Below are 26,450 nucleotides of genomic sequence, written 5' to 3' on the forward strand. Positions count from 1 at the left end.
CCAAAGTGACACCCTCGTTCTTGTAAGGCCAAAAGGGTGGGTACCCGATCCATCGCCGCTCGCTACATAAAAATGTTGCATTTTTTCCGCACCCAATTGGACCATTTGAGCACTGAAAGTCCCGGTAACGTGTAGATCGTTAACGAGATTGTATGGTTATGATGAGAGTGCGGAATCCTCTCAAGATAATTTTGATTATATTTGTTTAATCAATATTATCGAAAACACAAATTTAACGAATACAATAAAGCCTTCAAACAATTGCAAAGATTGCACTTTGTCTCTAAGCAATATCAAACGCGCACACACACACGACTGTTTTCTCTCTCGCCAAAAGTCTCGTATGCTAGTTTAGGGTTTTGTTTATATAGGACTTGATTAACCTCAATGGATGTGTGGGCTTGTTGAAGTTAATTATCAAATCCATTGGACTTCTTAACTAACTTCAATATGATATGTACATACGTACTAGATTAACATCAAAAGATTAACATCAAACACATTAACATCAAAGCATTAACATCAAACACATTAACATCAATGTTTAAAACACAATTAAATCAATTCACTAGTGTTCACCATAATAAAGTCCAACAATTATATATAAACGAAATAACAAAATGACTAATCAAATCTACATTGCTGTTGTCATATCAAGTTGCACTTACAAGCACAATTCCCCATACTATAATCTGTGTCTCCCGTAAGAAATTCTTTAACCTCCTTAACAGAGAATTCCCCATTCTTGCTTCTCATCCACTTCCACTTGTCATTGTTTGTCGATAATTTAACATTAGCAAGCATTAACTTTAGTTGCACTCATTAACCTAATTTGACATCCCCATCAAAATCTCTAGACCATTTCCATTAATCTTCAAAGCAATTATTCATATAGTTGTATCGCTCACTTACCTTGCACTTTTTCACTCACTTAGAGCATTAGTAATCGTTCACACCACCACACCTAATCTCCACATCAGCATCACACCATACCACCTAACACACCATATTTTTATATTAAAATATAACACATTTAACTTATTAATAAAAACATAACAAGTTTAAAAATCTAAAAATAAAAATTTTATTAAAATAACAATTGACATTACAATATTTTTAAAAAAATAAAATGAACTACTGAAATATGTATACTTTAGTTGTAAACTTGATCAAATTTAATTGCCACTGAATAATTTCATTCAGTTTCAATTAAAAAAAAATTCAACTTAAGTTGTCCAACAACATAATATTAATTTGTTTGGCTTTTCTTTTATCTCATCCAAATTCATTTATAAGTTTAAATTAAAACTCTTCTTTTTCAACTAAAGTTACATTCACTTTTAATTCTACATACATATCTTTTAGTATTCACAACCACGTGTACTTTAAAGTAGTTGTGTTAGAATTCAACAACATTAAAAATAACAAGAAATATAGAACAACACCACCACCACACTTATTCTCCAAGGTTGACCAAATGACACCGAAACAACCCCAACATTGTAATGGTACCACCCTACAACACGGGCATCATACCCTTTCACGTTCCCACACCATCTCCATTACAAAGGCTCTTAAGTTCAAAGCAAGTAAAAACTCATATCTCAATGACAACTCAACTTTATGGTAGGTGAAATGTAATTAATGTCTAGTTATTATATTTATTTCATTGGACGCAGAAAGTTTGAATCCAAGTTCTATAATTTAAGTTTTTGTTGTTGTTGGGCTTTTTGACACATCGTTGTCGCTCATTAAATGTTATCAACTACCACCACACTATCTCTACTTAATTAGTGCCATTAAATACCACAATACTAGAAAACACACATCACCTCATTATACCACCACAACCTTTTTGTAAGAACTTTTTATCTTTCTCTGCTGTGAGTTTTGTATGTATGATTTATCATATGATTTTGTACGTGTTTTTTATTTTTGATTATGTGATATTGGTTATTTTTAAGGTTCTCCTGTTGCCGTCATCATCTCCCATCTATATTTAATCACACTAGATAGATCTCTTCAAAATCTATAGCTATAAGAAAAACTTTTGGGTTATTAATGAACACATCCCTTCTAAGAATTTTCTCTCATTACCTTTCTGTCAACCTACCACCTATGACCACCTTTTTCAATCCATCATCTCACGTGACATCACCACTCGACTACCAGACTAAGCCGCCATCCTTCACCTTCATCACCATACTACCGGCAGTTACCCACATGTCAACCAAACCCACTCTTGATCTTCTTAATCCCCGTACTCACCACTGCCCGAGCTCAGTATTTCACCGAGGGCATAATATTTTCAAATCTATAGCAGTCATATAATCAATGATTGTTCGTACTAGATCCGCGACCATTAGATCTGCAATTGTTCATATCATCAAATTTTCTAAGATACGTTTTATTTCCCTACTCTATACTCTATTTTAAACACACACACACACTAGTATCTTTTACCTGCATGACGAGGGTATTATGATTTTTTATTTCTTTAATAAAGATGAGACCTTGCAAATAGTTGTCAAATAAGGGACTTTGAGGAAGCTTTCCGAGTTACATTGTGATGATACAAGCTCATATGAACCACTACCGCTTGTTCTTAATAAACTTCAAAAGCCCAAGAAAATAAATGGACTTGTTCAATTTTTAGATATATTTATATTTGGTTAAAAAGAGTCATCATAAATCTTTGAAAAAATAATATTCTAAGGTCTTTTCACACTCAAAAACTACTTCCTCTCTATCATATCCTCAATTTCTTCTCATCCACATTGCCACATCATTCTCTTTTCACATTTATTTTAACACAATTTAGATAAAACTAATATTTTAATAAAATTAAAAACATTAAAGTAATAAAATTTCAAACATACAAAGTTAAAAATAATAAGGGTTAAATTGGACAATTTTCAAAACTAACAAAATAATTTTATAAATACATTCATACTTGAGGGGCTAAATTAAAATTTTTAAATAAAATTGCTCTTCTCTTATTCCCTACCCATTCACCTAAAAAAATAAAATACACACATATATATGAAATCCGTGTATAATATATGAGGTTAGGTACTATGTGTCTGTCAGACATCTAGTTTAAATGTAAAACTCTTACATTTTGATTTTTTTAATTCATAAAAAATATGGGGTCAATCATATATATATATATAGATATATATAGATATATATATGTATATATATAGGGAAAAGGGAATATAAGGCTATCCGGCACCTAAGCTTAAGTATGGAACCTCTTAAATACTAATATTTTATTATTTCTTCTTTAATGAATAAATGCATGGGCCCCCATGATTTTTATGGATTAAAAAAACAATATCTGAGTGTTCCACACCTAAGCTTAGATACCCGACAGCCTTATATTTCCATCCCCTATATATATATATATATATAGTAGAGAGAAAAAAAATGGAGTATGTGACTGTTAGACACCCAAGCTTAGGTGTAGAACCCCTCACATACTATTTTTTTTAATATATCTATAAATGTTTGGCCCCCCATGCTTTTTATGGATAAAAAAAAGATATGAGTGATTCTACACCCAAATTTGGGTGTCTAACAGCTACATAAACCCTAATCTCATATATATATATATATATTAAAAAGTTACTATGTGATAGATTTTACACCAAAACTTAGGTGTGTAGAAACTGCATAATCACTTTTCCATAATATATACCTGTATATGATACATAGTAGATTTTTTTTACCTGATGCGTGACTAGCTAAAATAAATAAATAATAATATTTATTTAACATTTGGAAATTAGGTATGTCAAAATCTTTTTCTAATAAAATATGATATGTCACGTAGGATAAAATCCTATGTGTCAATATTTTAAGGTAGTTTAAAATTAAGGAAGATTTAAAAATGTTAGAATTTCTACTTTTTTTAAAATATATATATATATATATATATAATGAAAAAGTTACAAGAAACAGAAAGAAACTTTTGCACTCTCAAACACATCCCCTTCTCGTCCTTCCCCTTCGGATTTTGACGACTTCCGATGATAAATAGGCATGACGGACCGGTGTTGTCATCGGTCATCCTCGATGAGCTCCATGACGATCCATCGATGAGCCGATAGGGAATGGCCGACTAAATCTACCTCCGAAAATTAACATTTTTGTAGCTTTATTGTCTATTGTATCGTATAAAAGAGATATACAAAACATATAAATTAATACCTGATTTATGGGGAAAAAATAATAGAAAAACCTATAAAAAAATACCTATACACAAGTTCCCTATTAAAAGTAATTTATTTTGTTTTCGACTATTTAAGGGACCCTATTTTCAAAAATTTCCTAATAAAGAGTATCTCGTTAGTTTTGGCAGACGACGCTCATTGAGTGTCACGATATCGATGCCACGTCATCAGATTTGATGACGTGGCAGTTGACTTTGACTAACTTATATTCGTGCAGTTTAATCGAACGAACTTTGGAGGGGTAATTTTAGGGTTCTTGGTTTTGTGGGGAAATAGAAAAGAAGGAAGAATAAGGCGGGGAGAAAGAAAAAGAAAAAGAATTATGTTTTTGATCTATAAAAACCGATATATATATATATATATATATATATAGGGTAAAGTTATTTTAAGAACCATTTTTTTTGCGAGAACCTTTGAGAACTTTTCAAATCAAGCCCAACTGATGATTGTTCTTTACATGAAAATTGTTTTCTGATTGTTTTCTGAATAACTTATGTGTAATTTTGAAGTTTATAATTGTGTGGAGCATGGATTATCATCCGTTATACAATTATGTGGAGATTTGGATTCTTGATCACATGTGCACGAATATTGCTATGGTCACATGTTTGCAAGTCAATCACATGTAATCATAGCAATATTCGTGCACATGTGATCAATAATCCAAATCTCCACATAATTGTATAACGGATGATAATCCATGCCTCCACACAATTATAAACTTCAAAATTACACATAAGTTATTCAGAAAAAAATCAAAAAATAATTTTCAAGTAAAGAATAATCATCGGTTGGGCTTGATATGAAAAGTTCTCAAAAGTTCTCACAAAAATAAGGGTTCTTAAAACAACTTTTCACTATATATATATATAAGTTATTCAAAGTCAACTGTCACATCAGCAATTTTATGACGTGACATCGGTGATGTGGCACTTAACGGGCGTCGTTTGTCAAAAACTAACGAGATATCCTTTATTAGGAAATTTTTGAAAATAGGGTCCTTTAAATAGATGAAAACAAAATAGGTTACCTTTAATAAGAAATTTGTGTAACCAGGTTGTTTTTTTATGGAATTTTCCCAAAAAACAATATAAAACTCAAATTAGAAGGAGATACGTAAACCCATTTGATTTTTCCTATTGGTATAAAAATTGTTCGTTAAATAGTTGGACTTCATAAAAAAATCCTCAATTTATAAATTTTCATTTTTTGTTTAACATCACAAACGAGGTTTATTTTTGTTTGGACATTTTGACATCATCGGCTACGAGAGTTACGACATCATGGTCTTTTTTGTATCTCTTTAGGACTGGCATCACCGGGATGGATCCCGGTCCATTTTAAATAATTAACAACCATTTTTTATTGACGAATTCCTTTTTCATGACTTATCCATGCTTGTAGATGGAAATTGAACGAATATGAAGATTAGCCAATAATCACAAAGGATCTTACCAATCTTTAACAAACAATTTTGAGAACCAGTCGGCCCGATTAGGTGCCTTCTTATTATGAATATTATTATTAAGAGTATTACAACTAAAGATCAAGATGATCAAAGAATATTATGATTGATTGATTGATTAAGATAAATCAATCATGTATACAGAATACAGAATATGTATATATAATGTATATATATCGAGAGAGAGAATAATGAATCATAGCAGCAGAATTAATATTCTTATATTTATGGATCATGTTCTCTTTCTTTATACAGTCTAGCACTTTTCATCTTTAGCATAATCAGTCCTTTAAGTCTTGAGTCTTCTATTTCACACCTTGAAGTCTTGAATAACTATACTTTAGTCTTCTCAGAAATGTAAGTGACAACTTTAGTCTAAAAGATATAACAAAAACAACACAATAGATTAAGTTAGACATAGAAATTTATATAATCCTAAGTTTATATTACTTATTTTAACACCCTCCCTTAATGTAAACTTAGGGGGGGGGGAAATTATCCTTGGAAAAGATTAATAAGATTAAGCTTATTAAGTAAATACTCATGTTTAGCAACACAAAGACTTTTTGTGAAAATGTCAGCAGCCTGCTCATCTGTATCAATTTTTATCAAGTTTAAAAGTCCAGAACACACTTTTTCTCTAACAATGTGAATGTCTATCTCAATGTGCTTTGTTCTTTCATGTAGAACAGGATTGGTAGCAATAAGCACAGCAGATTTATTATCACAGAATACATTCACAGGAAGCAAATCTTTAACTTTTAAGTCATCAAGAATACTCAAAATCCATACAATTTCACAGGTTACAGTGGCCATGGCCCTATACTCAGCCTCTGAGGAAGACCTAGACACTGTATTTTGCTTTTTACTTTTCCATGATATTAAAGAATCTCCAAGAAATATACAGAAACCTGTAACTGACCTCCTAGATGTAACACATTTTCCCCAGTCTGAGTCTACATAAGCATTGAGACAAAAAGACTGACCTTTCACAATATGGATACCTTTACCTGGTGCCTTCTTGAGATATCTCAGAACTCTCATGGGTAACTTCAAATGAGAAGCTTTGGGACTATGCATATATTGACTTAAACAGTGAACAACATAACTAATATCAGGTCTAGTTAAAGTTAAGTATATAAGTTTTCCAATAAGCTTTTGATATAATGTGACATTTTCAAGAAAATGATCAACATCATCTTTTCTATCAAAAATAACCAAATTCATGTCCATAGGAGTATTCATAGGTTTAGCACCTAAAAGACCATATTCAAATAGAAGATCCATACAATATTTTCTTTGTGTTAAACAAACACCTTTAGAAGTTTCAATCACTTCTATTCCTAAAAAATACTTCAACTTTCCTAAATCCTTAATTAAGAATTTTGAACTCAAAAATTGTTTCACTTTTTCTACTTCAGTTTGATCATTTCCAGTAACCACAATGTCATCCACATATACAAGTAATGCAATAAACAACTTTGAATCATTTTTAATGAACAAGGAATAGTCAGACTTACTTTGTATAAACCCATATTCAATCAAAGAACTAGTAAGCTTATGATTCCATTGCCTTGGAGCTTGTTTAAGCCCATAAAGAGACTTTACAAGTCTGCAGACCTTAGAATCATCTTTAGAGAAGTATCCAGGAGGTAAAGTCATATATACTTCTTCTTTTAACTCACCATACAAAAAAGCATTGTTTATATCAAGTTGAAACATAGACCAATTATTGTTTATTGCAATACTAATTAAACACCTTACAGTAACCATTTTAACAACAGGAGAAAAAGTTTCTTCATAATCAATGCCTTCCTTTGGATTATACCCTTTTGCTACTAACCTAGCTTTAAACCTTTCAATCTCACCAGTTGATTTATATTTAATTTTATATACCCATTTACAACCAATAGGTTCCCTGCCAGGAGGTAAATCAGTCACAACCCAAGTCTCATTCCTATATAAGGCTTCCATTTCTAAGTTCATAGCCTCAATCCATCTTGGATCTTTAGAAGCTTCTTTATAAGAAGAAGGTTCTCTTTGTTTGTTAATATTAGAAAGAAAACTATAAATTTCAGGTTTAAGATTTGAATAATTTACCACTCTGTCTATTCCATATTTTATTTTACCATCTAAAACATAATCATTAAGATTCCTTGGTAAATTAGATTGTCTTTTAGATCTCCTTGGTTGAAAAATGTTGTCCACTGGAATAGTCTCATTAGGTATCCCAAGATTACCTATAGAGTTTCCCTCAGAATTAATTTCACTTTCCCCACTATTTAACATCTCATTGATGTTATCATTAGGTGTTGTTGTGCCTCTCATATTATTAGCAATATCAAATGTATTACCATTATCTATGTTGGCTCTGCCATCACCCTCTAATATATTTTGATTGATATCATCATTGGGACCAGTGGAACCAACAACTTTATCAACCCTGTCAAAGAAAAAATTAAGACCATCATTATCATCCAAAAAATTTTCAGTTTTAAAAGGATAAACATGTTCATAAAACTTTACATCCCTAGAATATAACACACTTTTATCATCAAGACTATAAAGTTTATATCCTTTTTTTGAAGAAAAATAACCAATTAGAACACATTTTTCAGCCCTTTTTGAAAACTTGTCATCATTATTAAGTATAGTTGCATAACATAAACAACCAAAGTTTCTTAAATGAACTAAAGTTGGTTCAAAACCAAATACAATCTCATAAGGAGATTTACCTTTTAAAATTGAAGAAGGTGTTCTGTTTATTAAGTAAGTAGCAGTTAAAACAGTTTCAGGCCACATGTATAAAGGTAACCCTCCCTGAAACAAAAGAGCCCTAGCAACATTCAAGAGATGTCTATGCTTTCTTTCTGCAACACCATTCTGTTGTGGTGTATATGCACAGGTAGTTTGATGTATTATACCAAGAGACTTACACAAATCTGACATTTTTAAGTTTACAAATTTTGTTCCATTATCAGACCTAAAGACTTTTATAGTCTTTCCAAATTGAGTTTTAATCATGTTTACAAAAAATTGTATATTATCAAAAACCTCTGTCTTGTTTTTTAACATGAAAACCCACACAGCTCTTGAAAAGTCATCTACCACAGTTAGAAAATACTTAAACCCTTCTTTGCTAGTTTTCCTATAAGGGCCCCAAACATCAAGATGTATCAAATCTCCAATATTAAAAGTCTTATGATCACTTAAAGGAAAAGGTTCCCTAGTTTGTTTAGCTTTATGACAAGTATCGCAAGTATCAATCATATAGTTATCAAGTTTCAGTTTATCTTTTAAAACTTTTAAAACACCATTTGCAGGATGTCCTAGTCTAGAATGCCAAAGATCAAAAGACACATTGTAACACATTCCAAAGAAATTACTACAGTTACTGACAATAGTACACTTACATCAAGCAAGTATAATCCTCCATGTACTCTACCAGTCCCCAAGTTTTTCATTGTTCTCAAGTCCTGAATATAGCACATATTTTCAGTAAATCCTACAAACAGCTTACTATCTTTATTTGCCTTATGCACAGAAAATAAGTTCACAGAGTAATCAGGAATATACAAGACATCAAACAAAGTGATTTTATCTGTCAATCTTATATCACCTATTTTTCTTATTAATGCAGAAGTACCATTTGGATGATTAACTCTTAACTTAAGAGAGGTGACATCAATTGAGTTAATAAGTCTAGAATCACAACAACACATATGCTGGTTTGCACCTGAATCATTAATCCAATCCTTTTTACTAGGTGTATAGTTAATTTGAACATTTGAATTAAAATAGGTAGAAGACATAAAAGCACCTGCCATATGTGCCTGCACACCTGCCTTTGATTCTTGACTATCAATAAAACTCATTAGTCTAGCAATTTGTTCATTAGTGAAAGGTAAACCAGAAGAAGAAGTATTATTTCCAGTATTAGCATTACAAGTATTATTATCAGAAACCACATGTGTCTTCTCAGTCCAATTTCCAGTTTTATCATTATAGACATTGTTGTTTGAGAAACCTTTACTTTGATTTTGAAAGACATTTTTCTTTTTATAATAATCAGGATAACCAACAATTTTAAAGCACTTATCAATAGTATGTCCTTTTAAACCACAAGCAGGATTAGCACATACCAAGTTATCATTTCTTACAAATTTTTTCTTTGGATCATTATACTTAGAAACAAAAGCAGAATGCACATGTTTAGTATGATTCATAGAACTAGAATTTATGTGTGATTCTTCTCTAGACAATAAAGCATAAGCAGATTTAACATCAGGTAATGGATCTCTAGTAAGAATAGTACTCCTAATAGACATATATGTTTCATCAAGACCCATTAGAAACTGCATCGACCTTATTAAATCATGATGTGTTTTAAATTCTTTAGCACCTTTACAAGTACACACTGGTAACTTAACCATAGCATCAAATTGTTTCCAAAATGTATTTAACTTGTGATAATATTCTGACAAAGAAGAACCATTTTGACTTAATGTATTAATCTTATGATGTAAATTGAACATAACAGAACCATCTACCTTGTCATAAGTTTCTTTTAAATCTTCCCAAACTTCACTAGCAATTTTAGAAAAAATCTCTCCCATATACAATTCTTGACTAATAGATCCTAAAATCCAAGAAAGAACCACAGAGTTGCATCTATCCCATTGTTTAGCAGGAACAGGATCATCATTATTTTTCTCACATGAACCATCTATGAAACCTACTTTATTTTTAGTTTCTAAGCAAGCATCATAGCACATGACCATACATTATAATTTTCAGTTCCAGTTAACTTGAAAGACATAATAGAAGCACCACTAGTATCAGTAGAATGAAGATATAAAGGATCACCAAAATCAAGAGAACTAATAGCAGTAGGCTTAGAACCACTGCCAAGAGGAGGTTCAGGAGCCATAAGAAGCAAATAATATCAATTTTAATCAAGCAAATAATCACAGAAACAAATTGTAGACAACTTAACCAGATATATCCACAAATAATCTCAGCACACATAAGAACAGAGAATTCAATTAACACAAATAAGAACAGAAATAAACTATATATATATATATATATATTAGAAAATAATTTTTATCTCTCGATAATGTCAGTGACAGGATTCCAAGTCTCTCAAAAACAAACTGGTCAAGTATTAACACAATCGATTTTGTGAGATTAAAATAATAAAAATAAAAAAATAAAAAAAATTGAAGATAAAGAAAAGAAATTAACAATACAGTGCTCTCGGTTGAAGGTAGAGGAACCCTAATTTCCTTCTTAATTCACTTAGTTAAGAAGGACAATCGGGATCTGAAAAATATGCAGCGGAATTAACAAGATCGGAAATCAGAAAACCCTAAAATTAGGGTTTCTTTAATTTGGGTTTCGAAATCGAAATACGCCCAAAAATCTGAAAATACTGAATCAATAACCACCAATCAAAGGAACCTGGCTCTGATACCATGAACGAATATGAAGATTAGCCGATAATTACAAAGGATCTTACCAATCTTTAACAAACAATTTTGAGAACCAGTCGGCCCGATTAGGTGTCTTCTTATTATGAATATTATTATTAAGAGTATTACAACTAAAGATCAAGATGATCAAAGAATATTATGATTGATTGATTGATTAAGATAAATCAATCATGTATACAGAATACAGAATATGTATATATATCGAGAGAGAATAATGAATCATAGCAGCAGAATTAATATTCTTATATTTATGGATCATGTTCTCTTTCTTTATACAACCTAGCACTTTTCATTTTTAGCATAATCAGTCCTTCAAGTCTTGAGTCTTCTATTTCACACCTTGAAGTCTTGAATAACTATACTTTAGTCTTCTCAGGAATGTAAGTGACAACTTTAGTCTAAAAGATATAACAAAAACAACACAATAGATTAAGTTAGATATAGAAATTTATATAATCCTAAGTTTATATTACTTATTTTAACAGACCTGATGGGAATCCATGTGAATTCCCGTCCATGAGTGCAAATGCAAGGAGATTGGAATAAATTCTTAATTTATAGAGGAACACCCTACAATATCTGACATACTCTTTCTGGTCACCAACATACATCCTTATTGAGAGCAAAACGAGTTGTTGTGGATCTTTCGGAAAACTATTTCTTTCTCCATGATTAAGATGAAGGCACAACATCAACAAAACTTACAAACTCTAACAACCTCGAATATGTGCGATTTTATTGATATAAACTTTCTTTCCATCGACATTAATTAAACGACAAATTAATGACCATACGCCAGCCCTTATGAGGGAACAACAATATTAAGATGCACGTACCGTACGTGTACATCCAAATTCAAACATAGGTTATCTAAAAGTTGATACATTGCTTAGGTGTTCCAAAAAAGATCTGCGTTTATGAATTACGCGCGCACTTCTTGTTAACGAGTCTTTTTGGTGACAATACTCGTTATTAATATCAAGCAAATATGCAATTAATAATGTATGATCGTCTTAATTACCGAGAAAATATCGATGTTTGGATTATTTGAAACCAACCATTTAATATGCATCGACAAGGGTATTATACATTTATATATGCATATTTGTTTGATATTATTTCAGTATTATTAATTACCAAAAAGGACTTTTATAGTTGACAGAAAGTTTATATTGATGAAATCACATGTATTACGCATGAAAGCCAGGTTTGGAATTTGAAAGTTGTAGTAGTGCTCCCTTTATTTTAATTGGAAAAAGAATTTTTCAAAAAATCCATAACAGCTTGTATTAATTACTTTCAATAGAGACGTGTTTTGGTGACTGGGAAGGGTATGTCGGATGTTATTTCTAGGGTGTTTGCACATACATCAATAATCTATTCTAAGCTGCCTATAGTTGCACGAATGGACGAGAATCCGCATGAAATCCACATCATGTCAATTTATAAACATGTATCAGTGCGAAAGTCATTCCGTCATGAAAGAGTGGTGGTTAAAGATTTGAAGTGGATTGGAATCCATTCCGAAGATGTTATTCGTAAAGAATTGCAAAAAGACAATGAGATGGTAAATTTCATTGCCGACAATATCAAGCTTGAAAGACAGATTAAATGGATGTTAACAGAAAAACAGGTAAAATTTCACAAAAGATGATTTTGTGAAGTTGGACTATTTAACGAACACATCTTCCATGGAAATTGGTACTATGGTGGTTAGAGTTTATGTACTGTGCTAAGGTATTGTTAGGCCGTACGTTTGCCACCCTTTCCTACTCTTAGGTAGCCATACCCAGCGGACCCAGCTGACAAGTATATCGTCTTATCATGTTCTTGACAGACATGTATAAACACTTTACTCTTTTACGGCTTTTACATCTTCTTGGCTGGAGGTCGTTATGAAAGCAGTCTCTCTACCTTTGGGTAGAGATAAGACTGTCTACAGTTCACCTCCCCATACCCCGCTCAGAGATTGGGTACAGTTGTTGTTGTTGTTGTTGTTGTATTATCTTCCATGGAAATTGGTAGAAAACAAAGGGGTAAATGTAGCACTTTTCTAATTTCAGTTATATCATTTATTTTTATGTGATTCACTGATTCCGAAAACGATTTAATTTTTATATTTTATAAATTTCTTCAATACAAGGCAATGAAGCCACAAAAATGTAACCTACCGCTCTAGTTAGAATTAAGTCTTGGAATGTAAAAGACAATTTACCTAACCTCAATTAACCAATCATAACTCTTAATTTCTCTAAATTAACTAAATTAGCTCATGTCATAATATAATTTACAATTTTTTGCTTTTCATCATCAATTTACACTTTTAGTCCATTTTCTTAAAATAACAATTTTATTGAAATAAAATACATAAAATATAAAGCTCATGTTTATACCAAATATCCAACTATATAAATACATAATATATATATATATATATATACACAGAGGAAAGTTATTTGTAGTACATGTACTTTTTATAGTACATGTGTAACTTAACTTACACACTTCTTCTTTCTTCTTTCTTCTATCTCCGACCATCACCACCACTACCATGATTATCTCCGACCACCACCATGATCCTCTGGCAACGGCGACCATCTCCGGCGAGACTTACATATGTGTAACTAACTTACACATGTGTAAGTACAACTTTTTTTTAGCATTTTAGCGTTTAAAATTTCTAGGTTTTTTCCTTCGCGAGACAACCACCACCAGCCACCATCATCTCCGACCATCCAGTGACGGCGCCAGCATCGGTAGTAAGGGCGGAGCCCGTACCGTAGCACACCGCCACCATCTCTTGGATTGCCGTCCATCAAATACATACGATTCCCATATGCATCCCTTGACGGTTAAGTTTAGAACGGATAAGGGCCTCTGGCCCGTACCGTAAACACCCGAAAATGAACCTGATTCTCGCCGGAGATGGTCGCCGTCGCCGGAGTATCATGGTGGTGGTCGGAGTTGGAAGGAAGAAGAAGTGTGTAAGTTAAGTTACACATTTACACATGTTACACATGTACTATAAAAAGTACATGTACTACAAATAACCCACCCCTATATATATATATATATATATCTTTTTAATAAATAAAAAACCAACTTTGTTTACCGTTAGTATTGATCTAACTATAATTATAATTTATTTAAGTTATTTATAATTAAAACTTATCAAATTATCAATGACTATATATATATATATAGAATATTGATAATGTCATAATTATAATAAAAAAAATTCTAACTTACAATAAAAGTTCTATTTTACAATTTACGGTTATACAATTTAGGAATATCTACCCAATTGGTCAATGTATATCTTAAACATGCTTACGGGGTATCAATCTTCAATCTTATATAATAAAAACAAATTTAAGTAATCCTAGATGATTTATAACTACCAATTGAAGTTAGAGTAGGATAAAATTTAATGTTAAAACCGTATAGAACTTTATTCGATCAAATTACTTTATGCTTTCTCTTACTCTTTCGAAAGTGTTATGTGCCTTGTAGCTTTTCATAGGGATGTAAGAATCCTGCTCTTTAGTTACTCTTCACGAATTGCAAGTTTACTTATTTGACAACAACGATACATTCCAATCTGGTCCTTGCTGTTAGAACTTAAAAAATAATGTCATTAAAATCCACGTTGGTTTTCTCACGGTATAGATTCATGAAAAACATACACCCAAAAAAAGAAACAGACATTTACACATAACAGATGTCATGGAAGCAAACTTAGGCAACGAATCGTCATTATATGAAGTCCCAATCACTTACCAATTAAGCAACAAACGACATTTCAAGTATGATCATCTCAATTTAGCTTCGTTCGTTAATATACAATTAAATAATCAGTACCACATGTTTGCAATATAGAATGCAGTAGACGTGGCCATCCATCTAAGGACCTTATAGCACAACATCAGAAAAAAGGCCAACATAATGATGTCGTCACAACCGAAAAACATAATCTCAATTCTTTGCAAAGAAACACAGGTCAGCTTCTACTTAATTGTATACTTGACTTGCATGAAAAACACTAGGCCTTAAAAATCCGTAAAAGTCAATACCAGGATACGAAATGTTGGACAAATCAGAGCTCCATGATGTAAACCCGTGTATTTGACACGGGTCTAAAATCTAGTTTGTTTATGATATTATTGTTATCATTAAAATCTACATTATATCAAATTAAAACACATCTTATAATAATAAAAAAAAATTTCGTTAATAATAACAACATATTAAATAAAAACACAAAAACACTTTGAATAAAAACATTTCTCTTTGAATAAATATTAAAACACAAAATAAGTAAATAAAAGACATAGACACAAACCATTTAGTTTTAGATCAAGTGGTCATATAGGATGGAGTTATGGGGAGAGGATGTTAGTTTGGAGATGAGGAATCAAATCTCAGTTCCTTATGGTTTCGGGAATTTTCCTTTTTATACACGTACGGGTCGTGTTATCGCATCCTTGATCACCAGACCGGGTTCGAACCACTAACCAGCTATTCTTGTTTTCTTTTTTGTTTTTGGTCATGCTAGAAAATAAAAACAAAAACATACACACTTTGTATGTAAACTAGTTATGCGATAGGTGTATATTAACATTTTAGAAACTACTCGTAGTATCCTTATTTTATAAGGAAACAATAATATAGAGGCAAAGATGGAAACTAGTATCTCCATATATTAATCAAAGCTATCAATAGTTCAATCCATAGTCATCTTCTCGCAAGGGTTAATCAAGGGTTTCTAGTCGTTCAATCCATATATCGATCTTTTTTTTGGAAAAAAATCAATTCGCAAAAAAGGGTTGCTATTCGATGGGAGGATCATCTACTGTAGTCGGCACAAAGAAAATAGATCAGAGGGATCCAGATGCAGCAACAAACAGAGGTGATTCAGACGATAACGACATGTGTAAATTTCACGTAATGTTTCCTGGGGCAACGCCCGGGGATAAAAAAACTATTTCACAACAAATGTGATTCAGAAATGCATGAATTTTCTCCCTCTAACTATAAATATCGACTATAGCCGACAATATCGACCCAAATCCCAAATATTGGGAGATTTTGGGTCTTTTTCTGATTTTGTGAATCGCACTGGATCCTTTGTAGTTGTTACCCGGGTTAATTTGGGCTGAATACAAATAGCTTTATGTCTCGAACGGGTCATAATGGGCAATGGAGCCATGGAGTTGGGCGGCCTTAATTATTGTTTCTTTCTAACCGGAAAAAATAAAACTGAGGTAAAACAATGCAAATTGATTAACTCATACTAGTTATCCATAATAAGCGAAATGTTTTTCATATTCAAGTAGTAAACGAGTCTTGTAACTCGAATGAACGTGGTCCAACCAAAGATGGGTACGGACCAGGTTTTCTTTATTCAAATAGTTAGCTGAACCTAATGAAAAATCTACTTTTTACGTTAGGGTGTTTGGTACAATGGAATGGAAATGATGGAAATGAAATAAGAAACACTTCTCATGTTTGGTTGTAATGGATAATGGGAAAGAGAATCGAGAATAGGGAATGAAAATTTTTAATTTTTTTTTTGTTTTAGTGATGTTATATGTATTAAATTTGATTATTATTTAAAATTTAGTATTTTTTATATATTAATTTTCTGCTTGTACCAAACGACGGAATGGATTCTCTTTTTAAATACTCATTCTCTTTCCCACTATATTCATTCTCTATTAGAGTGCATTCTTGAGTTTTATTTTGAAGAGATAAGAAAAGAAAAGGTAAGAAATTTTTAGTTTTTGTATTATTGAGTTTTTGTTTTAAAAGAAAGGGAAGGGAAAGAAAGGAAAAAATAGGATGATTTGATCCTAAAACTTTCTTGCCACTTTTGGTAAGATTTGGAAGAAAAAGTGGTCAAATTATTATTATACCCCTCAAACTTATATAAAGGTTTTAACTACTACAAGGTTATAAATGTAAAATTGTATTTTTTTATCCTTTCTTTTCCTTCCCTTTTAACTCAAGAATACATTTAACTATCAACTTTCTTTTCTTTTCTTTCAACTCGAGAATGCCTTTTTTTATGTAAATTTCTATCCTTTCTTCCTCTATCCAATCTTCTCCTTTCTTTTCTTTTAATAAAAACTTAAGAATACAGTGTTACATTTCCATTCTTTTTGATTCACTCTTACCAAACACTCTAAGGATAATCAGACCGACTCACCTTAGGATGTGTACTAGGTACAAGTACATAAACATGTTTTAAATTTGCTTCTTCCACCCTCAAAAGTCAAAGCCAATACCATTAAACAATCCTTCATTAGTTAAAAAAACAAAAAAACAAAAAAAACCCCTCCATTAATGAACTCATCAACAACAACAAAGCTAGAAAACCTATGGGAAGAAGTTGGTGAACTGTCATTAGGAACCACCCCACCAATTCCTCCGTCATTACCTCTCTCAAAACAAAGCCTTCATCCACCGCCGCCACCACCCTCAACTGCAAATCCGGCGCCATGGCAGCTCGCAAAAGAGGCCCTTCTTCTTCTTCTCCTCCTGCTACTACTAGTTCAAAAAGCACTGAATCTGATCCAAAATCAGCTGAATCATCATCTAAAATCAGAGCATCAAAAATAATATTGTTTTCTTTGATTATATTTGTTCCGTATCTATACTTGATATTTTATCATTATGAAATCCAAGGGGAGTTTAAGAGATCGATTGTAATTAACGCTGGATTAAGTTTTGGAGGATTTATAGTAACCCTAATTATGATTCCAGTAGCTTCTAGATATGTTATTAGAAGGAATCTTTATGGTTTTGATATTAACAAGAAAGGCACTCCCCAAGGTCTCATTAAAGTGTAAGTCCCCCTCTATTTATCTATATCTATACTTCTATATAAAAATTATAACTCATATGTTGAAAGTTTACATAAATGGGACATGCGGATTGACCAAAATACCCTTAATGAATTAAATCACCGTTAACTGTTAATATTAAATTACACAATTATATTATAAAATATCTCTACTAACCCCTTTAAATAAAATACCAATAGATGCCGCCATCACCGTCATTGCCGACTCGCCGCCGCATTGCGCGGGTACCATGCTCGTATATATTTATGGTTTTGGACTTTTTTTAGTTGGCAAATTATCTTTCCCATATATATATATATAAAAAAATTCTTACTTATTAAAATTTGTTTGTATATGTGGTATTGTGGTTATATCTATAGAGTGAGATTGTTTTTGAATACTTTATTGATTAGAGAATTAAGTGACAGTAATTTTAAAAGGTAAAGGTTATATATTTTCGGAACAATGTGAGTGATGTAATGTGTAGAATCCCCCATCTACATAGGGAAAAGAAAGATTGTAATTTGGAAATGTCTACGTATCATCTAGAGTTTTATGCTCAGGGACACGCTAGATGTGATAAGAAACCCTAAGGTGGTTTAGTGTTGGATGGATAGGGTTGTCGAAGAAAAGACTTTTGGAAGATGAAAGGCCATCAATTTAATGCTTATTGTGGTTTCATTTTTCCAAGTGTATGTATGGTTATCCTACGGGTACATTCTTCGTACATGATGAATCGTACGGTTTATAAGACTCACAAAATATAAGCCTACCCACCCACCCCATCAACGCTAACTAGTTTTTTCTTGTAGTTTTGAACACAAATGTAGATACATTTAGGGGTGGAGAGTTGTTTACCCATTTTAAAGTTTGTTACCCTCTAATGGGAGAACTAGATTACGCAATTAGAATTTTGACATTAGTAAATTAGCCCTATATGCAATTTTTCCCTTCACATATCCAAATCCTAGTTTCTAATTGTTACCAATCACATTCTTGCCACATAATTTGTTGGCGACAACAGACAAGGAAATCCTAAAGTGTGCACTATCCATCTTGTGAGGATTTAAGATAAATTACACTGGCGAAGAATCCAGATTGAATACCAGATCAAACTACGACAACATCAGCTGAGAGTAACTAAATTTCTGATTCATGCCTGTATTTTAAAAACTCCCTATCATTATACTGTTTGCCCAGTTTCATCCGTTATATGGTCCCATCGTTGTATGACCTATGTATAACAATAACTATAAGGCTGATTAGACCTAAATATAAGTATGAGCTAGTGACCATACATCTGGTTTTGCTAATCTAGACATTACTATCTTCATTGCAGGCCCGAGTCACTTGGTATTGTTGTTGGGATTGTTTTCTTGGTTGTGGCGATACTATTTCAGTATTTCAATTTTACATCAGATTCAATGGTATGTTGTGGCACCATCTTTTTTGTTTGTATCTTCATCTAATTTTGTTAATGGTAAATATGTTCTTATATAATCCATATATGCTTGCAGTGGCTTGTCGAGTATAATGCAGCTTTAGCATCTGTCTGCTTTATGATTTTGCTTGGGTTTGTGGATGATGTCCTGGATATTCCTTGGCGAGTGTGAGTTTTCTACTTCTTAAAATTCACTTAGTTGTGTGCTACGAGATATATAGTAGCTTAAATTTTAATTGTGAAGGCAGGAAACTAGTATTGCCATCAATTGCTGCTCTCCCTCTTTTGATGGCCTATGCTGGCCATACAACGATTATGATACCAAAGCCCCTTGTTGAGTATGTTGGAACGGAAATTTTGGATCTAGGTAATCATGAAATAGTTGCTTGATTATGATATCTGTCTCGAGCTGTGAGTTGCTTGATTACTTCATTTCCTACCTGGTTTATACTACACAGGATGGATCTATAAGCTATATATGGGGCTCATGGCAGTCTTTTGCACAAACTCGATCAACATTCATGCTGGCATAAACGGTCTTGAAGTTGGACAGACTGTTGTTATAGCATTTGCAGTAAGCTTTATATTAAAAAAGAACAACTAAATTTAGATCCATTTCACATGTCAATATGAAAAGCTGAAAATATATAATTAATCTGACTTATAATAGTAACTTGCAGATTTTAATTCACAATATCATGCAAATTGGAGTGTCTCCCAATCCTGAAACTAAACAGGCCCATGCATTTTCCATATACCTTGTCCAACCATTGCTTGCAACTTCATTGGCATTGCTTTCTTACAACTGGTACTGATATTGTTGATATTGCTGGGTCTTTAGTGTGAGTTTGGTTTTCTGTAAGGGTGCTATTTATAACCCTGCTGTGTTTTTTTCTTCTCAAATGGGCCAAGTTAAAAAAAGTTAGCCAAAAGACACACAGGTTAAATGGGTCAAACTAGTTGAAGCTGAAAGCCTTTTTTTAATCTATACTCTTCTAAATCGTTTTTTATTTCGAACACTTATCAGAGACGGTATTGTTTTTAATCACAACATCTTAATTATCTATTGGAAAAAAAACTCTACAAAAAGGGCAAAAAAATGCTACCAGTCAGCATGGCCGGCGTTTATTCAGCCCATCCAAGAGACCTATTTCAAGCTGAACCTGGTTTTACTGTAGCCCAAGTAGCCTACAACCCAATCTGCTCGTCTTCCCACTGCTATTTTCTGCATCAAAGGGTCTAAATGTCACACTTGGTATTGTAGGTACCCGTCTTCTGTTTTTGTTGGTGACACCTATACATACTTTGCTGGAATGACGATGGCAGTTGTTGGCATATTAGGCCACTATAGGTGCGTGTACATACTTATCTTTACTTAATACACGTAAGAGTGTATATTAATATACATTGGTATGTTTTTGGAAATAAAAATGGCAAAGGATGCCTATTCAGGCTGAAAGTCGAGCCTTTGGCTCTATTGTATGCCTCCTAACTGGTATTCTTGTGGCCGTTTCCTAGATTTCTTCTCTACCATTCCAATATCACCTGGTAAGGTTTGAACTTGGGTCTCTACTGAGACCTTCAGGATGCGTTACTGCTAGGCGCCAGGCCACCTTGGAGATGATTATGTTTTTGGAAATAAGTACCCATATATTCTAGATATCATGATGAATGCTTTTCTTTCATTATTAAGTAATATGTTTTTTGTTTGTTTTTTCCTGACAGTGAGACACTCTTAATATTCTTCCTTCCTCAGATTATAAACTTCCTATTGTCACTTCCTCAGGTCTGATCTTCTTATTTACTCTTCCCATCTTCATATAGTTGAGTTAATGTTATATTAAAAAACTAAGAATATCCCATGTCTACAGCTTGCAGGTATTATCCCCTGTCCACGCCATCGGCTGCCAAGGTAAGAGTAATGTGTTTTTTCTTTCTAAGAGTGGCTAATTTGACTTGTTTATGGGTCGATTCGGATTATAATTTCTCCCTAATGGGTTAAATGGTTAAACTGAAATACATCAGTGAAAATGGAAACATATTAAACAAGGGGCGTTCGGACCACTGTGGAGGTGCTTACACTTTACTGTTTTGTCCTGTTTACTACCAGGTTCGACCCTCAGACAGGACTGCTAACCGGGACAAAGGATGGGACACTTGTGAATGTTTCCTTGAGAATATTTGGCCGGATGTCTGAAAAGTCTCTATGCATTGTACTGTTGGTTCTCCAGGTCAACCCTTTTTCCTTCTGTATATTTATTCCTTAGCTAAGACATCCTGGTATAAAATTCTTGAATCTCACTCCCATCAAAAGATGAAGTCAATTTTTTTAAAAAAAGTTTCATCCTAATACTTATTGCAAGGGACCCATCTTACTAGAGGTGAAAATATGATCCTTGCCTGTGTATGAGCCGATTATGTATTTATGGGTCATGTTTTATCTCTGACTGGCGAATGAAATTTTGTAGCTAAAACGAAACTCGTGAAACCAGTTGAAAATCGCACAAAGTGCATCTTTATGGCTTTAGAGCCAAAACCTTTACTCAATTTATAGAAAAGATATTTAACATAAGATGACTTTTGTAATTATGGTGACATATCAATTGGTTTTTATAGAACACTACTTTGAAAAAAGCATTTAAGGGCTTTGAGCCGAACCGACCGGTTCCATATATTACAAAAGATTGGGGCTTTGACCCAAACCCATTTGACCTATTATGCCTCCTCTCCCACCTCTTAATTGATCAACATGTTCCATTTTGGTAGACTTCTATTTAAAGTTTCGAGTGTCTCAGCCTAGATGAAACTACAAAGCTACTTTTCAATTTCAAATTCAGTACCAATTGCAAAGATTGGTTGTATATCTATATCCTCTTACTCAGCAACTTGCTTGTGGCAGGCCCTTGGTTGCTGCTTCTGTTTCTTCCTGAGGTGGATTCTCACTGGATGGTACAAATGAGGCATAGTAACTTAGAACATGACCTTTTGATCAAAATAGTGTTAAGTGAAAACAGAGGTGTTGTATCATTTTACCAGAGTAGGGAACTTAACAGCAATCAAAGGCCAGAATCGTTGATTTTTGCAGCTACTTTATACTAACAGCAGTCAAAGGCCAGAACTTAATGGATTGGGTGTTTGCTCAATTAGTGGAGAACCCCGCATGTACTTTGATCAACTTTGTTTGCTATATAGTGTTTTTTTCCCTTCTTCTATATAGCGTCAATCAAGGCGAACAAAATTTGCAACTTCCTATGTGTTTACGTTTGATGACTTTTCAATTTTTTTACTTTCATCACTAAATTCAAAGTGCTTGATCCCCGATCTTTCAATTTTTTTCCCTTCTTCTACTTTTGATGACTTTTCAATTTTTTTACTTTCATCACTAAATTTTTAATCTTGGTATTTTTTGCTTATGTTCTCACCTTCAGCGTCCTATCCTTGTCTCTGTTGTTAAAAGGCATTCTGATTCTTTGTAAGAGTTACCGTTTTCTGGTTTTAGCCCATGTTAGTGCGTTTGGGGTGAAAGACCTTCGGCGTGATTAAGTAACCGTTCTTTTTTTAGATCTCGCTTCTTGACTGTCATAGTCTTCCTGTTTCCCTACTTGTTTGACCCGTTTCTTGTTTGATTGGGTCAAGGGGTGTTATTGTCTTTAACCTCCTATTTCATTTGAGAGCCTTTTTGGGTTAACTTTTTAACATCAAGTGTCTGTTGCTAACATTGGGGTGGGGGTTGAGAAGTATGTTTATTTTTCTCAATCTTAGTTTTGGGTTTATTGATAGTAAGTCATTCGCTGAAGGGTTGAAGTGTATGCTCCCTAAAGATGAGAGACCATATTTAATGTTGGATATAACACCCGTTAGCAGCTCTCTCTCCTTATTACCGTTAGAAGCAAGGACCTGATATATAATTTCCCCTGATGTTCATACGAATTGAAGCTGGTGAAAAGACAACACTTCCAAGCTCTAAGCTCCGCTCCTTCGACTGATTGTTCACATCGGATCTCAGGTCTTCCGATGAGAGTCTGCATACCATATCCTCTCATCATATTCATATATATATATATATATTTGTATTAGCAGATTGTTCTTATCACTAGTATTGTATTAAACCTTTTCTTTCATTATTAATGTATCATTGTTGGTGTTGTATCTCAGTTATCGGCTTATTGCATAGCATATTGTTATGAGTTTGTGATTTATTTTATAGTACCAATTACGACTTCCACTGGTTAACTTTCTCCTTTTCTTCATTAGAGCATTTATACTGACAAATCAACTTCTTGTGTTTGCTCTGATATTATGTGCTTAGTTTTGACAAAAAAAATAAATTTGAGAAACCATGAAAATTCGACTTCCAACTGTAAAAAATTCGACTTCCAACTCATTACGGTTGATTAGTTATGATCGTTTTAGTGAATTGGTGTCAAACAAAAAATTTCACAAAACTTAATCACATTGTCACACAATTAGTTATTCAATTATCTAGCATAATTAACCCTAATGATTAAGATTTCATATTAATATATCTAAGTAATAATCATGAATAATTTGCATGAAAAATTCATGATTTTTTTTTTTTAACAATTAAATAATTAAAGGTATACAATATATACACACAATTTATCACATAAACATGTAATTAATCAAAACTTGGATTAGGAACCCTAAAAACAATATTTTTTTTTTCTGGAATTTTCGAACCATATATAGTTAAATAATATAAATATTATTTGTTTCTTATTTAAATAATGTAATTAAATTACAAAATCAATTTAAATATATATATATATATATATATATTCGAAAATTATAAAAATCAAGAAATTAAACCCCCCTTCAAGTTTTGATTTAATTGGTAATCAAGAAATATACATAGTAGGCTCGTGATACCACTGTTGGATTATATAACAAATTATCAAATTAAATTACAAAGCACGCAGCGGAGAATAAATCTATGTAGTTAATTAATTAACCAATAGAGAAAGCATGTACCTTTAATTTGAAGGAGATAAAGTAAGAAACTTTATGAAAGGTTTAAAGTAAAACCTCTCTACGATTACTAGAATGTATGTGTGCTAGCACTTAATCACGAACCGAACAACCTTTGTTACTACCCCTTAAAGTCAAACCAACCAAAACCCGAAACCCTTTGTTTTGGAGATTTTAGCCGAAGCCAAGGAGAGGGGAAAAAGAGAAGTGAACTATAAAAAACCTTAAGATTTAATTGTATATAAAACCTTAGGTTTAGCTTTGTATTTATAGCCAAATGTTAACTTGAAAAACAAGTTTAGGGTTTTCTAAAAACCCCTCATTGTGGTCGTCCAACCTTATAGGGTTTTCTAGAATCTTCCTTTAATTCCAAAATACAAAGATAGCCCTACTCCATTAGTTATGTACCGTCAACTTTTAACATCAACTAACGGTCGTTAGTACATTTCAAGATCTAATTAATTAATAAATTACACTAATTATATTAATTAATTATAATTACATTTGTGTCGAGACGTGTGAGCCCGTAGGCTTAAATCATTTCTGGACATACGTTCATTTTACGTGATCATATACTAACAATACCAACATGCACATTGTAAGTTATGTTGATGATATCAACTAATACTCGATACTTCTATAAGAAACTTCCCTAACATGAACTCAAAATCGCTAATTAATGCATTGAAACTCCAAATAGGTAGGCGTGTCAGTTTCGGAAACTCTATAGGAACGGAAACTCGTATGAAACGCGTACGAAACGTTTCATTGAAGTTTCCATATATTCTGAAACGTTTCTGTGAAGCTTCCATACCATATCTTATTAATATTAGGGTTTCAATGAGCTTTTTTATTCCAAAAACGACTACTATCTTGCGATTATGCATACCCCAAACACAAACCAACTACATTATTCAATTGAGATTACCATCAGGCTTTAGCTATTCCAAAATTGAGTAGTAAAATTTAATTTGTGATCACCAGTCACCATCAAACATATGTTATAAAATTATACAAATATAATTATACATAATCTCTCAAGTCTTTATATAAAATCAATTTTTTATATTTTTTTATTGTCGTATCTTTGCCGTACTCGTATCCTAAATCTTTTAGTTTCACCGTTCCTCGTTCCCGTATCGTTCCCGTGCCTTTTTTCCGTATCCGTTTCGGTTCTACATAGATTGTAAGTATACAAATTCCTCCTTTACTCTTCAAATCTAAAGCAAAATGATGAACTCAACAGTTAACCGCAATAGAAAGTTGCCCAAAACACACAACGATAATCACCTATAAAAAAAACAATAATGATGTATATTTCTTGACCCTATCGGAAACATTACATTTAATGCTAACAATTTTGACACTGAACCTGTTAACACGACACAACACAACCTGCTCTTAACAGGTTTCGTGTTTGACCTTAACAAATTTCGTGTCTTAACAGGTCCGAGCATGTTAAGACCTGTTAATCTTCGTGTCTTAACAGATCTGGACCTATTAGGACCTGTTAAGATTACATATATATATAAAATACTAAGAATTGATATTATGATTTGATATATGAACTTTATAAGGTAAATGTCGAAGTACTTTTGTAATGTAAGGATTATTATTGTCATATAATAATTAAGATTTGTAAGAATTTTTGTATCGTGAATTTTTTTTATAATATTAGTCAAGAATTCTATAAAATATATGTTAACATAATTCTTAACAGGTCTTAACATGTGCACCTGTTAATTTTCGTGTCGTGTTCATGTGTGAAAAAAATGACACAATTAGTTAACAAGTTGTGTTCGTATTTCACCTTAACAGGTTCGTATCTTAACAAGTTTGGTATGACCTGTTAATCTGTTATGCCAACCCTAATTACATTGGTATTGTACCTATAAATGTTACCTTAGGAACTTAAATGTCATTTAGCATAAAATAACGTGTTCGACATGGAAGATGGAAGGGAGACAAACTTATGTTACA

The 26,450-nt window shown here is 32.5% G+C and overlaps 1 protein-coding gene across 1 annotated transcript; it reads left to right on the forward strand.

Moving 5' to 3' along the window:
• The first annotated feature begins 17,487 nt into the window (after window positions 1-17,487).
• On the forward strand, window positions 17,488-23,635 carry LOC122606931 (UDP-N-acetylglucosamine--dolichyl-phosphate N-acetylglucosaminephosphotransferase-like). Its single transcript, XM_043779826.1, has 11 exons — window positions 17,488-18,042; window positions 19,380-19,467; window positions 19,558-19,649; window positions 19,730-19,848; window positions 19,940-20,055; window positions 20,162-20,289; window positions 20,746-20,832; window positions 21,207-21,267; window positions 21,353-21,393; window positions 21,592-21,712; window positions 22,381-23,635. The coding sequence occupies exons 1-11, from the start codon at window positions 17,696-17,698 to the stop codon at window positions 22,438-22,440; spliced, it is 1,260 nt and encodes a 419-aa protein (XP_043635761.1). The 5' UTR covers window positions 17,488-17,695; the 3' UTR covers window positions 22,441-23,635.
• Window positions 23,636-26,450: the final 2,815 nt, after the last annotated feature.

The sequence above is a fragment of the Erigeron canadensis genome, chromosome 7 (genome assembly GCF_010389155.1).
Source record: "Erigeron canadensis isolate Cc75 chromosome 7, C_canadensis_v1, whole genome shotgun sequence".
Classification (NCBI taxonomy): domain Eukaryota; kingdom Viridiplantae; phylum Streptophyta; class Magnoliopsida; order Asterales; family Asteraceae; genus Erigeron; species Erigeron canadensis.

Coding starts and splice junctions, on each gene's coding strand:
- LOC122606931 (XM_043779826.1), top strand. CDS start 17,696: ATGGCAGCTCGCAAAAGAGGCCCTTCTTCTTCTTCTCCTCCTGCTACT. Junction 19,468..19,557: donor ATTTTACATCAGATTCAATG/GTATGTTGTGGC, acceptor ATATGCTTGCAG/TGGCTTGTCGAGTATAATGC. Junction 20,290..20,745: donor GCATTGCTTTCTTACAACTG/GTACTGATATTG, acceptor TTGGTATTGTAG/GTACCCGTCTTCTGTTTTTG.